Genomic DNA, 17,130 nt, shown 5'->3' with positions numbered 1-17,130 from the left:
GCTGTTAGAGAGGGGGTCCCAGGATTTTGACTCGGCGATAGTGAAGGCATGGTGATATATTTTCAAGTCAGGATGGTGAGCAGTTTGGAGGGGAACTTCCAAGTGTTGGTGTTCCCATGTGTCTGAAGGACAAGGCAGTAGACACGTGGGAACATAGTCATCCTGATTTGGAACTACATCACTGATCTTTCACTATCACTGGGTTAAAATCCTGGAACTCCCTCTCTAACAACACTGATGGTGTACCTAGACCACATGATCTGCAGAGGTTCAATGAGGCAGCTCACCACCACCTTCTCAAGGGCAATTAGGGATGGGCAATAAATGCTGGCCTGGCTAGCGACACCCATATCTCATGAACTAATTTTTAAAAATCCAATCCTCTTGAATGCCTCGATTGAGCCTGCCTCCACCAGACTCCCAGGCAGTGCATCCCACAAAGAATAATTCTGGTGATTAACAGATGCATTTATTGGGAAGTTAGATAAACACATGGGAGAATGAAATAGAAGAATATGTTGATGGGATTAAATGAAAAAGGATGTGAGGAGGTTTTTGTGTGGAGCAGAAACACTACATGGACCGTTGGACTGAATTGTCTATTTCTGTATACCGTGTAATGTAAGCATCTTTTTTGTGTATGGCATTGCTAGGGCTTTGGAGCATTTCTGTTTTAACTCCTTTGCTATAAGCAGATTTTATTCACAGGGTTTACATTTGGTGATGGGTCAGGCACTCCGTTAGGAGTCTACTTCTCTGGATGGACATTTTGGATATTTCAGTCATTTGCTTGTTCCTCTCCTAGAATGAGTGGAAATTAATCAGAAATGGCATTATGCTTCATCTAACGGCACTCCACTTCTCCCACAGTGGGGCTGGTTTAGTACAGGGCTAAATAGCTGGCTTTTAAAGCAGACCAAAGTAGGCCAGCAGCACGGTTCAATTCCCGTACCAGCCTCCCCGAACAGGCACCGGAATGTGGCGACTAGGGGCTTTTCACATTAACTTCATTTGAAGCCTACTTGTGACAATAAGTGATTTTCATTTCATTTTTCATTTCAGTTCCACGAGTAAATGGACACACAAAACCAGATCGACATCGCATTGCAGGCAGTTATGGAAGTGCCTCCACAGTGATGAGCAGCGAGCTGGACTCGAGCAGTTTTATCGATTCAGACGATGACAACACTAGCAGGTAAGAGCAAAGATAATACATTGTTTACCGGAGTGACAGATGATGTAACTTGCAGGGAAGAGGCCAGGTGATATATCACCCGTCAACCCTGCCTGAACGATGAAGGAAGAATGTGCACGAAGATTCAGATTTGGGATACCGAGCTCCATGTTGTGCTCATTTAAATTTGTCATTGATTGTTGGGCTTACAGTAGCTCTGTTGTACAGGAATCAAATTGCAGACCCAGTAATAAGAGGTACTCAATTAGTGCAGACAGTGAGTTACTCTAGTTACTCCTTGAGTCTGTTTTTGCCTCAAAGCTCTCACAACTTCCTGTTTGGATCTTTTCAATTAAGTTTCTGCCTTTTCCTCAGTGCCAGCATGGTCCTATGGCATCTTCAGTGACTTATCATCATGGATTATTATTCAGGTTAAATCACCACCTCTCACCAGTCAGGGAAAGCGACCTATGGTCATTTGGGACTATGGCGACTTTACCGTACCTTATTCCTCCTTGACCTTTCTGCAGCCTTTGACTGACTCAAACGTCATCCTTACGAAGCATCTCCCCTTAGTTGTGTTGCATGCTAGCGCCCCCTTGACTTCCACTCTCACCTTATTGTAGCTAGAACCTCTCCAACAATGGTTTTGTGTCATATGCCCTGCACTGCTACCTCCAAAATGCCACAGCGATCTCTTCTTGGATCTCTACTCTTCATCCTCTACCTCCTGTCCGTTGGCGACATGGGGTCGGTTTTTGCTTGTATGCTGACAACAGCCAGCTCTTCCTCTCTGCAAACCTCTCCTGATATCTTCACTTTTAGTGTATTTCCAGACTTTTTTAAAAAATCATCTACAGGATGTGGGCATCCTTGGCCTGGGTCAGCATTTATTGTCCATCCCTAATTGTCCTTGAAAGGGCATTTAAGAGTACATGTAGGCCAAACCAGATGAGGATGGCAGATTTCCTTCCCTGAAGGACATTAGTGAACCAGATGGGTTTTTACAACAATCACCAGTGGTTTAGTAGTCATCATTAGTCTTTTAATTCCAGATTTTTAAATTACCATAGTGAGATTCAAATATAGTTCACCAGAGCATTACCCCGGGTCTCAGGATTACTAGTCCAGTAACAATGTCAGCACGCCATTGTCTCTCCTTTTCCAATATCCAGTTCTGGATCAATTGAACCTTGTTTGGTTAAATGCTGGGACAATCAAAACTGTTGTCTTTGGATCCGGATATAAACTCTGTAACCCTGCCTCCAACTCCATCTCTTTCTCGCATTTGTTTCAGGCTGTTTGCAACCTCAGCGTTCTGTTAGACCCTGAACTTCCAGCACCATAATCCTCTCCATCACGAGAACCTACTTACATCTCTGTAATGTCATCTATCTCCATTCCTACCTCAACTTGTCTGCTGTCAGAACCCTTATTTGTGGGCTTGTCACCTCCAGACTCATCTATTCCATCATTTCAACCGCCTATCCACCACCTACCATAAACTTAAGTCCTCCAGAATTCTTGTCAGTATCCTATCCTACACCAACTACCACTCAATTCATCACATCTGGGCTTATTCCACTCTAATGGCTCCCCAGCCCCGAAGACCTCCAATGTGAAACTTCCATTTTGGGTTAAATCTTTTCATTGTCTAGTCCTATCCTGTCTTTGTAACCTTCTCCCCATTTACTCTGTTTCTCCAACTCGCCCCCCCGTGCAGCCTTTCCCCTTCACCCCTCATTGGTGTCTGTGCCTTCAACCATCTCGCCCCACCTCAACCTCCTCTTTTAGATTCTCCTTAAACCCATCTGTTTGACCCAGCTTTATTATACTTTTGTGTAGTGCCCTGGGCATTTTGCTATGTTAAAGACAATATATAATTGTACCATTGCTTTTGTAAAAACATATTACAATTGACAGAGAAAATCAAAATCATATGCAGGGAAGTCTTTGACTGGTTACTTTGGGACAATGAAAGTTAACTCTGGCTAACTAAAAGTCTAACAACCCAAGCTCATGGCAAGGCCAATCAATATTTTACTTACCATTAAAACTTTACTTGGGTGTCTTTTATGATATTGTATACTGAGCCCCTTTATGCTCACTAGGATACTGGGTTACTTCCTGTCATCTGCTCCATGATTATGTTGAGTTAATTCCTTTATCTCTCCATTATGTTGTTTTATTCAATTTTCTCCTTTCCTGACGGTGCTCACTCAAACTGGGGCCTGGATTTTACAGGGTGGCAGTGGCCTCCCTTATCCACTGACCAAAAAATCAGGGACTACCCTATCTTGGCCTGTTATGAGAACCCCAGCCTGACTTTACATATAACAGACAATTAAACCGCCTGCTGTCTGGGTTCCCTTTCCTTCCCCTTAAGGGATGAGGTTTTATCCCCATCTGCCATTCGTTGTGTGTGAGTGCAGACAATGAGGACCAGCAGGATAGTCCGGCCTAGGGCCAGTACTGACCCTGCCCACATGAGGATTCCAGTGAATCAGGATCGGCAACTTGGCTGATTTATTTGTCCATTTACATGCTCTGGGACACTGAGAAAATCGGTAACTCAATCTGTGACCAGCGAACGCAGCATAGACGTGGGACTGAAATTGGCTCCATGCTGGTTTCATAGCTCATAGAATTTTACAGCACAGATGGAGGTTCTACCCATCACCCCGAACTGGTTCTATGAACAAGCTAGCCGCTTCATTGGAGCCTACGCGATATCCATTCACCATATTTGTTTAAATTGAGTTTTTAAAAAGATTTATATAATTCCTTTTAAAAAGCTATAATAGGAATTGCCTCTTTCACTGTTTCTGATCAAATTATGTCCTGACTCACAGGCCGGTAGAAATAGTTATTCTTGATTAACTTTACAAAAAACTGCTATAATCTGCATCGCCTATCCCAGTTTCTTCTCCAGCTACTCTGCTCCAATGAAAAGAGCCCCAACTCTTGTCTCACCTCATTTCTATGGCCACTTATTCTGCACTGCTTCAGTGAATGTCCTGCACCTTTTTCCTGGCTCAGTACCATGGCAAACAGTTCCGGTGTTTTAATAACGAAGGCAAACACTCTGGAGGAGGGGAGAGGTGTTTAATAAGTCACAGTGATTACTGGCAGTGAAATACAAACTTTGCTGTGATTCCTTTTAATCCAACTGGCGGCTGTCCGAGGAAAGGGACAATGGCAAACAGTCTCCTCACTGCTCACCTTCACTTTGCCATAGAAAACATGCTAGTTTGGAGTGAGGCCCTTTGGAAAGTGATTAATTGATCTATCTGTTTATTGCTTCAGTGGCTGGCGTGAGGATTCATAGCCCTTGCTGCCAAACTGACATAGATCCAACAATTTAAGCCTCAAACCTAAAATGTTCATTAGCTGCACCTTTACTCATTAATCTTGCTTCTTGTGCTCCTGGCAGTAATCTGAGCCGATCTTACAAACCAAGTGGCAAGCTTGTAAAGTAAAAGCTCAGAAATGTGAGTCATCCAAGTTGATGTGACAAGAAAGGGAGTCTTATTAAAACATCCTCTCATCACACACTGTGCAGGAACTAAGCAGAGTCTGGTGGGAAACCAACCACTCCTCCCTAGGTGCCAACCTTCGCTCTGGTGCTATAATTCTCACCGCTGAATCGGATGATTGAGAATCTGAACCCGACCACAGGGTTTGAACCATGAATCTGCACTGACACTTCAGGCCAGTGCTGAGGAATGCTGCATTATTGAAAGAGACATTACATTGAGGTGGATGCTGACGAGGCTGGTTTAGTACAGGGCTAAATCGCTGGCTTTGAAAGCAGACCAAGGCAGGCCAGCAGCACGGTTCAATTCCCGTACCGTGCCTCCCCGAACAGGCGCCGGAATGTGGCGACTAGAGGCTTTTCACAGTAACTTCATTTGAAGCCTACTTGTGACAAGCGATTTTCATTTCATTTTCATTTCAAGCACTCGAGTCACTTTGGATGAAGAGCAGGACTAGGGCCCCAATTACCACCACCGGAAGCCGATTAACTGGGCATTTGTCACCTTTCTGTCTGTGGAAACTTGCGATGATTACACTTGAAAAGTCATGTGCTGACTCTGAAGCGCATTGGGTATCCTGACGATGATAGAGGCTATTTAGAAATGTTTTCATCCTTCTTGAACATTCAAATTCAGACACCATTTTACAATCACCTAGGAGAATTCTGTACAACGTACTCAGGTTAACAGTTTGGTTTTACAATATGAAGTGGTTGTTAGTGTGAAGGTGTGTGCATAATCTGTCCTCCTCACTGGAGGTTGCATTTTATTTTATATGTTAACTTTATAGAATCGGATAAATTAATCACAACTTAAGGAGGCTATTCAGTCTGTGATTTTTGCGCTGGCGTATCTGAAGGCGAAAATCATTCACAACCACTACCCTGCCCTTTCCTCATAATCCTGCAAGTCATCTTCTCATTTTCACCATCCTCTCCTGAAGGTGCTATCTCTCACTGGGTTTCAGATTTCCTTCATCTCTTGAAGGTGCTGACACTCACTGGGGTACAGCTTCCCCTCCTCTGCTGAAGGTGCTGACTCTCACTGGGGTTCAGCTCCGCTTCCTCTCCTGAAGGTGCTGACTCTCACTGGGGTTCAGCTCACCCTCCTCTCCTGAAGGTGCTGACTCTCACTGGGGTTCAGCTCCTCCTCCTCTCCTGAAGGTGCTGACTCTCACTGGGGTTCAGCTTCGCCTCCTCTCCTGAAGGTGCTGACTCTCACTGGGTTTGAGCTCCCCCTCTTCTCCCTGAAGGTGCTGACTCTCACTGGGGTTCAGCTCCCCTTCCTCTCCTGAAGGTGCTGACTCTCACTGGAGTTCAGCTTCCCCTCCTCTGCTGTAGGTGCTGACTCTCACTGGGGTTCAGCTCTCCCACCTCTCCTGAAGGTGTTGACTCTCACTGGGGTTCAGCTCCCCTTCCTCTCCTGAAGGTGCTGACTCTCACTGGGGTTCTGCTTCCCCTCCTCTGCTGTATGTGCTGACTCTCACTGGGGTTCAGCTCCCCCTCCGCTCCTGAAGGTGCTGACTCTCACTGGGATTCAGCTCCTCCTCCGCTCCTGAAGGTGCTGACTCTCTCTGGGGTTCAGCTCCCCTCCTCTCCTGAAGGCACAGTTTCTTTGTCGGGATTTGGTTAAAAGACAGCCAGTAGCCCTGCTGGAGTGCCTTATCTAAGTGATGGCTGAGACAGTGAATGTTGTGAGGTTATTGAACTGCAGTGCAATCACAGTCAAAGCCAGTCCTATCTCCCGATGTCCACATTCTTACACTTTGCAGCAGAAGTCACTGGATAGCAATCACGTACAGGAGCCCTGGCTGGTTGCTTCTTTCTAGCTGGGGCACTGAGGCCAATTGCAGCTTCAGTCAGCACAAATCAAGGTAGAGCCTGTACCCTTCTATGGTAGAACTAAGAACGTTGTTCACAAGGACTTTATCAATTGAGCCATTGGAAAGGAGGTTGTGGTCTTTCAATGCTGTAAAAAGGAAATATGGGTAGGGAAGGAGACTGTTCTGGTTACCTGCTCAATCCAGTCACTCGCTCCCCATTCTCCAGGCTGATTCTAATGATTTTGAAAACAGTATCTCCTTTTTAGGAATCACAAAATTGTTAAAATGCAAAAGAATGCCATTTGGCTCATGTCCGCACCAGCTTTCCGAATGAACAATTTCTGTCCACACCTCACACTGACTTGGGAAAGTGGGCAGCATAATCAAAGACCCGTCCCACCCAGGTTATTCTCTCTTCCAACCTCTTCCATCAGGCAGGAGATACAAATGTCTGAGAACACGCACTAACAGGTTCAAAAACACTCTTCCCCACTGGTAACCAGGGGCGAGATTCTCCGACCCCCTGCCGGGTCGGAGAATCGCCCGGGGCTGGCGTGAATCCTGCCCCTGCCGGTTGCCGAATTCTCCGGCACCGGATATTCGGCGGGGGCGGGAATCGCGCCGGTTGGCGGCCCCCCCCCCCTCCCCCCCCGCGATTCTCCCGGCCGGATGGGCCAAAGTCCCGCTGCTAAAATGCCTGTCCCGCCGGCGTAGATTAAACCACCTACCTTACCGGCGGGACAAGGTGGCGCGGGTGGGCTCCGGGGTCCTTGGGGGGGGGGGGGGGGGGGGGGCGCGGGGCGATCTGTCCCCGGGGGGTGCCCCCACGGTGGCCTGGCCCGCGATCGGGGCCCACCGATCCGCGGGTGGGCCTGTGCCGTGGGGGCACTCTTTTCCTTCCGCCTTCACCACGGTCTCCACCATGGCGGAGGCGGAAGAGACTCCCTCCACTGCGCATGCGCGGGAATGCCGTCAGCGGCCGCTAACGCTCCCGCGCATGCGCCGCCCGGAGATGTCATTTCCGCGCCAGCTGGCGGGGCACCAAAGGCCTTTCCCGCCAGCTGGTGGAGCGGAAATTCGTCCGGCGCGGGCCTAGCCCCTTCAGGTTGGGGCTCGGCCCCCCAAGATGCGGAGCATTCCGCACCTTTGGGGCGGCGCGATGCCCGACTGATTTGCGCCGTTTTTGGCGCCAGTCGGCGGACATCGCGCCGATACCTGAGAATTTCACCCCAGATTCCTGAATTCCTAAACCAATCTCTCCACACATCGTCTCTATTGAGTAGTACTACACTCTGTATGCTTCACCCGATGTCTGTGTCTATGTATTTACATTATGTGTCTATCGTATGTCCTGTGTTTTTTATGTATGGGACGATCTGACTGGACTGTACGCAGAACAATATTATTACTGTACCTTCGTACATGTGGCAATGAACCCAAATCCAATCCAAATTTTCTTAGTGCCATTCTGCTGCCTTCTCCTCATAGCTTTGCATATTTTCCCTTTTCAGATAACTGTCCAATTCTCTTTAGAATGCTTTGATTGAACCTGCTTGCCCCACATTCCCAAGAATGCATTCCAGACCTTAACTACTCGTTACATGAATAAGTTTTTTCTTATATTGCTATTTTTGCTTCTTTTGCCAATTTTGCCCCCTCGTTCCTGATCCTTTCAGGATTAATAACCGTTTCTCCTTATCTACTCCGACCAGATCTCTCATGATCTTGTCTGCTTCTGTCCAATCTCCTCTCAGCTTTCTTTTCACTGAGGAACAGAGGCATACCTTCTCCAAACTGTCATTATAAATGCAGTTCCTTGTCTCTGGAACCATTTTCGTGAATCTTTTCTGCACTCTTTCCAATGCCTTCACATCCTTCCTAAAATGTGACACTCAGAACTGGATGCAATGCTAAGAGGGCTGGAATACAAGAGCAAGGATGTACTTCTGAAGCTGTACAAGGCTCTCGTCAGATCCCATTTGGAGTATTGTGAACCGTTTTGGGCCCCATCTCTAAGGAAGGATGTGCTGGCCTTGGAAAGGAGGTTCACAAGAATGATCCCGGCAATGAAGAGCTTATCGTATGAGGAACGGTTGAAGACTTTGGATCTATACTCATTGGATGTTTAGAAGGATGAGGGGGGGACCTTATTGAAACTTACAGGATACTGCGAGGCCTGGATAGAGTGGACGTGGAGAGGATGTTTCCACTTGTAGGAAAAGCTAGAACCAGAGGACACAATCTCCTACTAAGGGACGATCCTTTAAAACAGAGATGAGAAGGAATTTCTCCAGCCAGAGGGTGGTGAATCTATGAAACTCTTTGCCGCAGAAGGCTGTGGAGGCCAAACCTCTGAATGGTTTTAAGTCCAAGATAGATAGATTCTTGGTTATAGGAGGTGGGGAGAATGGGGATGAGAAACATCAGCCATGATTGACTGGCGGAACAGACTCGATGGGCCGAGTGGCCTAATTCTGCTCCTATGTCTTTTGGCCTAATGGATGCAATACTCCAACTGAGGCCAAACTAATGTTTCAAAAGTTCAACATTACCTCCAAGCTCTTGTACTTTATATCCCTTTTAATAACATCTAGGATACTATGTACTTTATTAATTGCTCCCTTAAGGTGTCCTGCTACTTTTAATGACTTGTGCATTTATAAATCCAGGTCCCTCTGCTCCTGCCCCCTCTTTAGAGTTGTAACCTATATTTTGTGTCTCCATGTCCTACCAAAATGAGTCACTTCATATTTCACCACAATGAACTCCCAATTCCTCCAATATGGCCGTTTGATATTGGACAGTATCCAACTTCTAAGTTTTGCATCATCTGCAAAATTTGAAATTATGCCCTGCATACCAAGGTCTTGGTCATTAATATATATCAGGAAAAGCAAGGGTCCCAACACTGATCCCTGGGGAACACTACTACAAACCTTCCTCCAGCTTGAAAACATTCATTAATCACTACCCTCTGGTTTCTGTCATTCAGCCAATTCTCTATCCATATTGCTACTGTCCCTTTTATTCTATGAGCTATAATTTTGCTGTATCAAATACCTTTTGGAAATCCATGTACACATCAGCTGCATTGCCCTCATCAACCCTCACGTCAAACAAACTCTAGCCAGTTAATTAAATATGATTTTCCCTTAAGAAATCCCTGCTGGATTTCCTTAATTAACCCACATTTGTCCATGTGACTATTAATTTTGTCCCAGATTATTGTTTCTGAAAGTTTCCCCGCTGCCAAATTTAAACTGGTCTGTGTTTGCTGGGCTTACCTTTACACTCTTTTTTGAACAAGTTTATAATGTTTGTAGTTCTGCAGTCCTCTTGCACCACCGTGTGCCGAAGAAAGATTGAAAAATTGTGCCCATCACCATCCTCTGGGCAAAAAGGTTTTTCCTGAACCTCCTGCCCTCACCTTGAACTTGTTTCCCCTCGCAACCGACCCTTCAACTAAGGGCACCAACTGTTCTCTATTCACCCTGTCCATGCCCCTCATAATCTTGTGCACCTCGATTAGGTCGCCCCTCAGTCTTCTCTGCTCCAGCGAAAACCACCCAGGCCTATCCAATCTCTCTTCATAACTTAAATGTTCCATCCCAGGCAACATCCTGGTGAAATGTCTCTGCACCCACTCCAGTGCAATCGCATCCTTCCTATAATGTGGCAACCAGAACTGCACAAGTACTCCAGCTGTGGCCTCACCAATGTCCTATATAACTCCATATGACTTCCTTGCTTTTGGAAACTATGCCACGATTGATAAAGGCAAGTATACCAAATGCCTTTTTCACGACCCTATTAATCTGTCCTTCTGCCTTCAGAGATCTATTAACAAACACGCCAAGGTCTCTTTATTCCTCAGGACTTCCCAGTGTGGTTCCATTCATTGAATATTTTCTTGTCAAATTGCTCCTTCCAAAGTGTAACACCTCTCACTTTTCAGGATTAATTTCCATCTGCCACTTTTCAGCCCATTTGACCGTCCCATCTATATCTTCCTGCAACCCAAGACTCTAAGCCTCACTGTTAACCACCCGGCCTATCTTTGCATCATCCGCAAATTTACTGATCCTACCCCCAACACATAGTCATCTAAGTCATTTATATAAATGACGAATAATAGGGGGCCCAGTGCAGATTCCTGTGGTACGCCACTGGATACTGGCTTCCAGTCACTAAAGCAGCCGCCTGGCAACACCATCTGTTTCCTACAGCTCATCCAGCTTTGAATCCACCGTATCAAGTTCCCCTGTATCCCAGGTGCATTTGCCTTTATAAGTCTCCCATGTTGGACCTTGTCAAATGCTTTGCTGAAATCTATGTAAACTACATTAACTGCACTACCCTCCTCTACACACTTAGTCACATGTTCAAAATATTCAATCAAATTTATTAGGCATGATCTCCCTCTGACCAAACCATGCTGACTATTCCTGATCAAGCATTGTCTCCCCAAGTGGAGATAGATTCCTTTGGAGTTTTCTCCATTAGTTTCCCCACCATTGACGTGCGACTCACTGACCTATAGTTCCTTGGCTTATCCCTACAGCCTTTCTTAAATGTTGAGACCACATTCACGGCTCTCCAGTCCTCTTGCAGCTCTCCCGTGACCAGAGGAGAATTAAAAATTTGGATCAGAGCCGCTGAAGTCTCCTCCCTCACCTCCCACAGCTACCTGGGAAACAGTTCTTTTGGACCTGGAGAGTTCTCCACTTTTAAGCCTGCCAACACCCCCAATACCTTGTCCCTCCCTATGACAACTTGCTCAATAACCTAACAGTCTCTCTCCCCCAGTTCCATATCTGCCTCCTCATTCTCTTGGGTGAAGACAGATTCCTCCTTTGGTCCCGAATGAGCCCTACTTTTTTCCTAGTTATCCTCTTCCCAATGATGTACTTAGAGAATATCTTGGGATCTTCCCTTCTTTTACCAGCTACAGATTTCTCATATCCACTCTTTGCTCTCCGAATTGCTTTCTTAAGCTCTAACCTGCACTTTCTGTGCTCCACTAATGCCTCTGTTGATTTGCTCCCCTTGTACTTATTAAAAGCCTTTCTCTTCCTTCTCATTGTATCCTGAATATCTCTGGCCATCCATGGTTCTCTGAGGCTTGTTACTCCTTCCTATTATCCTGGTGGGAACATGTTGCCCTGTACCTTCCTCATTTCTTCTTTGAACACCCCCCACTGTTCTTCTGTAGATCTCCACACCAGTAACTTGTTCCAACCTACCTTGGCCAGATCCGGCCTCCTTTTACTAAAGTCTGCTCTCTCCCAATCCAAGATCTTTTTCTGAAATTTGTCTATTTCCTCACCCATATCAAATTTAATTGCACCATGTTGTGATCGTTATCACTAAAATGCTCCTCCACATTCACAGCAACCATCTGTCCGGCTTCATTCCCCAGAATTAGGTCCGGTATTGCACCATCCCTTGTTGGACCCTCCACATGTGGAGCTAAAAAGTTCTCTTGTATACATTTTACGAACTCTGCTCCATCTAAGCCCTTCACACAATGATTATCCCAGTTAATGTTGGGAAAGTTGAAATCACCCACTATATTTACCCTATTATTATTTTTACACACTTCTACAAATTGCGCACATATTTGCTCCTCAATTTCCCACTGACTATCTGGAGGTCTACGATATACACCTAGCAATGTGGCTGTCCCTTTTTTATTCTTAAACTCTAGCCCCAAAGCTTCATTTAACGCATCCCCAAGATATAATCTCTCCTTACTGCAGTAATTCACTCCTTAACCAATAGTGAAATGCCTCCCCCTCTTTTGTTCCCTCCCCTGTCCCTCCTGAAGATTCTGTATCCCGGAATGTTAAGCTGCCAATCCTGCTCCTCCCTCAACTATGTCTCTATAATGGCTACTATATCATAATTCCACGTGTCAACCCTCGTCCTTGACTCATCAGCTACTGATTTGTAATCTGTGTATTGCTGCTCCGGTTCTCGCTGTCTCCTGGCTGAAATACAGTTAATACCATATAAAATACAGCAAATACTCAGTAAGTCAGGCAGCTACAACAGAGAGAGAAACAGTTAACCTTTCAAGTCGTTGACTTATTTCACAAAATGGGAATTGACAGCTGTTCAGTTGGCACCTTGATGAGGGCAGTGCACAGATCTGTTTTGGAGCCCCAGCATTAGTGATTATTACTTTATACAGCTGTAATTCTAGAGGAACTGGGTGAACCAAGAAAAGAGACAGTCGGATGCCTTTAATGAGAAGCACTCTCAACCAACACATAATGTGGAGGGAGGTGGAACTAAAACCACTGGTACTGGTCTGAGCCTGTGTCTCGGTTGTGTGCAAAGTATGGAGTGTAATACTGATCCTGGCCTGGATCTGAATCTTGGTCCTGTGCAGCGTGGCGAGTATGATACCGATAGCATTCTAGAAATGGGTTTCAGTCCTGTACAGAGTGGGGAATGTGACCCCATGTTCGGATCTGATTCTCAGTCCTGTGCCGACTGCTAACTGGGCTTTCCTTGGTTCCTCAGGTTAAGTAGCTCAGTGGAGCAGAGCGCTTCCTCTCGACTTATGAGAAGACACAAACGTAGGAGGCGGAAGCATCGCATGAGACAGATGGATAGGGTAAGATTGAAAACAACACCCAACACAACAGACGGAGAATGGGGATTAGGGAGCTGCCAACAGCCCAAAACGGACAAATGTGTTACAGTGGTTAGCACTGCTGCCTCACAGCGCCCGTTACCTGGGTTCAATTCCAGCCTAGGGTGACTATCTGTGTGGAGTTTGTTCCTTCTCCCAGTGTCTGTGTGGGGGTTCCTCCAGGTGGTCTGGTTTCCTCCCACAGTCCAAAGATGTTTGGGTTAGGCGGATTGGCCATGATCAATGCGTGGGGTTACGGGGAGTGGGCCTAGCTAGAATGCTCTTTCAGAGGGTTGATGCACACTCGATGAGCCAATTGGCCTCTTTCTGCACTGTAGGGATTCTATGGCAGGGTGACAAATTTAACCATTTATTTCCTGAGGTTTTTTTCCCCTCACCATTCAAAGTTGCTCAATAAGGTCATAAAGAATGTAAACATCACAAAGGTGCTGTCAAAAGTAGTAGGAGTCCGGGTCGAACCAAGCTGGGGGTTGGCTATATTTGGGGTTGCACAAGAGCCGGGAGTGCAGGAGGCGAGAGAGGCCGATGTTTTGGCCTTTGCGTCCCTAGTAGCCCGGCGCAGGATATTGCTAATGTGGAAAGAAGCCAAGCCCCCGGGGGTGGAGACCTGGATAAATGACATGGCGGGGTTTATAAAGCTAGAGCGGATTAAGTTCGTCCTAAGGGGGTCGGCTCAAGGGTTCACCAGGCGGTGGCAACCGTTCGTCGAATACCTCGCAGAAAGATAGACGGAATGGGAAAAAGAAGGCAGCAGCAGCAGCCCAGGATCGGGGTGTGGGGGGGGGGGGGGGGGGGGTGGGGGGGGGGGGAGGAACCAGAAGGACTCTCAGGGTTGTTAATATATACTGTATAGTATGTATAGGTCGTTGCTACAGATAATTATATATTGGACTGTTAAATTATATTTTTGGAGAGTGTTACTTGTGACAAGGCAGTTGCCAATTAGGGCTAGTTTTCATTTTTGTTATTTATTTATTCATTTTTTGTTTATAAAATAGGTCATTGTTATTTGTGTTGTTATAATATTGTGTAAAGGATGCACAATGTACTGTATTGGTTGACCAAAAATTTTCAATAAAATATTTAATTAAAAAAAAAAGAATGTAAACATCGAAGAATTGAAATGCTTCATATCACAGATGTGCAGGTTAGGTGGGTTGGCCATGCTAAATTGCCCCTTAGTGTCCAAAGATGTGAAGGTTAGGTTAAGGGGTCATTGGGATAAGGCAGGGTTGTGGGCCAGGGTGGAATGCTCTTGCAGAAGGTTGGTGCAGACTCGATGGGCCAAACAGTCTCCTTCTGTACTGTGGTGATTCTGTGAACAATTATTGCAAGAAGAATATTCCTGCTGAGCTGGCTAACGCTGACATCCAGGGCCCTAGAGAGCAGAATGGGACTTAAATTGAGATTGAGGCTATATAACGTTTGGGTATAGGGAAAGGCCACCACCAACAACAACTTGCATATAAATAGCATCCTTAAAGTCGCAAAATATCCCAAGGCTCTTCACAGGAATGTTGTCAGTACAAAAATTAATACCAAGCCATAGAAGGAGTTATTAGGACAGGTGATCAAAAGCTTGGTAAAATCAATATTTTAAGGAGCATCTTCAATAAAGAGTGATAGAAAACAGAGAATTAATGAGGAGGTTTCAGACCCGAGAGCTTAGCTGAATAGCTAAAGGAGTGGTGTTCAATCCATATCCATAGAATCCCTACAGTGCAGAGGAGGCCATTTGGCCCATCGAGTGTGCACCGATCCTCTGAAAGAGCACTCTAGCTAGGCCCATTCCCTGCCCTATCCCTGTAACCCCGCGCATTGATCATGGGCAATCCACCTGTGGACTGTGGGAGGAATCCGGAGCACCAGGAGGAAATCCATTCAGACACGGGGACACAGTCACCCAAGGCCGGAATTGAACCCGTGTCCCTGATGCTGTGAGGCCGCAGGGTTGATGGACTGTTTCATATAAATGGCATGTCAACTCACTGTATTGGCCCCAAAGGAAATCTGAGATATGCAAGGGGTCAGAATTAGCCCCCTTGTAAGGGAATAACCCCACCGTCTTGCCATATCCTCAAACTCCACCTTCACACCATACCCTTAAACTCCACCTTCTCATTGCATCCCAACTCCACCTCCTCACCCTTTGTTGTCCTTAAAGGAACAATCACCACACGGCTCCACCGTCTGACCCTGTGGTGCCCTTAAAGGGACAATCACCACACTGTATCCCCTGACTTCACCTTATCACCGTATCCTTCAACCCACTTATCCCTTTTCTCTCTGACAGCCCTGGCCAATATTTAGTCCTCTGCCAACATAATAAAAGTGATAATCTCTCCATTTATCACATTGCTCCCTGCGGGGAGCCTGCTGTGCACAAATTAGCTGTCTCCCTTCCTATAACAGAAATGTTATTTTAAAAATACTTTGTTGGCTATAAGGCACTTTGGGATGTCTTGAGGTTGTGAAATCCACTGTATAATGTGCTGGGGACAGGAGAAGAACAGTTCAAATTGCACTGAATGTCCTCATCGTCACCTGTAAGCAGAAGGTGTTTTGGATTAGATTTGAAAAGATTAGGTGGTGCCATATTATCCCAATCCCTCAGTGTTTTTGTACTAATGGTCCACAGCAAATGTGAGTTAGAATTAACCCTGAAGGTTGGTTTATATTACACATTAAAAAGACAAAAAACAGAGTGTTTGCCATTTCCCCTCCGCATATTCACACAGTAAATGAAGGGTAGAGAAAAGAAGTTTTATAGTAAAGACGAGGGGAAAATTAATATTCGTTCTTGTGAGTTCCAGAGTCCAAAATCTGAGTCCAGAGGGTGTTTCATTCATGGTGGGGTTCTGTTCCAATGGGTGTTTCTGGCTGGTTTAACAAAACAAAAATCCTTGAAATAAACTATGCTGCTGCACGAGGAGCTTTTTCTGTGTTTAAACCACATGACAAACATTGATCAGAGACTTTTAGAATGAAGCAAGCTTTGAGGAGTTGAGACTGTTTATCCAGCCTGGCTGCTGGAGTTCCGTCCAGATGATGTTGAAACAGTAGTCAGGCTGTGAAGACCAGAGATGCAATATTAAACTATTCAAAAGGCTGGAGGCTTGGGTCATATGATCTTTCTTCTCCATAATGACTTAAAAGAAATGTTTAACCAGCATCTGGAATTGACTTTGTTTTCAGGACTGATAATGTCTCAGTCATTAGTTGTTGAAAGGGGTGCCATCCATGTTGAGGGTATGGCGCTTGGACCATTGTCTCAGCAGACTCACTGACTCTGCTAGCAATGTTGGCTTATCAAATGCAAATTACATCCTGTAGGTCCCTTGAAAATTGGTCTGAACAGTCCCTGGTGTGATCGAAGTCTGTTAATAAAGCACCAGGCATAACAAAATGTGACATTCCAGACACTGAAGAAGTAATTATTTTGTCCTTGAATTCCTAGGAATAGCTCCCAAAGGGGCAACAATGTGGTCAGCTGACTGGTTGCAGTCATCTACATTTGCTTTGTTCAGCAGAAAAAGACTAGTTTTTAAGATAAATAGCAATATGGATAAAAGATTTAAATATGTAGTGGGTTCCTTTAGGTGCCCCACTAGAAATATCTAAAGAGAGCAAAGGAATCAAAATGTTTCATGTACGTCATTTCTATTAAACAACCAAACAAATGTTTTGTTCCGTACAGTCTTCGTCGTTGAGTAGCATCACAGATTCCACCATGTCCCTCAATATTATCACTGTGACACTTAACATGGGTGAGTGACTCCGGTACTTTAACTATTTCTAAGCAATGGTAAAGTTTCAGTGTGTTTATGGAAGTGTGAAGGTGGCTGTGAGCTAATCACGATGTGAGCATGGAATGTGTGTGTAAATAGCAGTCTGGGGATATAATTATTAATGGAAGAAAGAGGGCTATTGCTTATTG

The 17,130-nt window shown here is 45.5% G+C and overlaps 1 protein-coding gene across 4 annotated transcripts in view; it reads left to right on the top strand.

Moving 5' to 3' along the window:
• LOC140392659 (segment polarity protein dishevelled homolog DVL-1-like) overlaps nucleotides 1-17,130 on the top strand; it is a 248,438-nt gene that overhangs the window by 191,380 nt on the left and 39,928 nt on the right. For all 4 annotated transcript variants that reach the window (XM_072478148.1, XM_072478146.1, XM_072478150.1 and 1 more), the window contains 3 exons: nucleotides 1,063-1,195; nucleotides 13,061-13,154; nucleotides 16,891-16,960. In XM_072478148.1, the coding sequence (XP_072334249.1) occupies nucleotides 1,063-1,195; nucleotides 13,061-13,154; nucleotides 16,891-16,960 (297 nt within the window). The remainder of the gene's footprint in view (nucleotides 1-1,062; nucleotides 1,196-13,060; nucleotides 13,155-16,890; nucleotides 16,961-17,130) is intronic.

Source organism: Scyliorhinus torazame, chromosome 16 (assembly GCF_047496885.1).
Source record: "Scyliorhinus torazame isolate Kashiwa2021f chromosome 16, sScyTor2.1, whole genome shotgun sequence".
In the NCBI taxonomy this organism is placed as follows: domain Eukaryota; kingdom Metazoa; phylum Chordata; class Chondrichthyes; order Carcharhiniformes; family Scyliorhinidae; genus Scyliorhinus; species Scyliorhinus torazame.
Note: the sequence above shows the minus strand (reverse complement) of the source record. Positions and strands in the feature narration are given on the sequence as shown.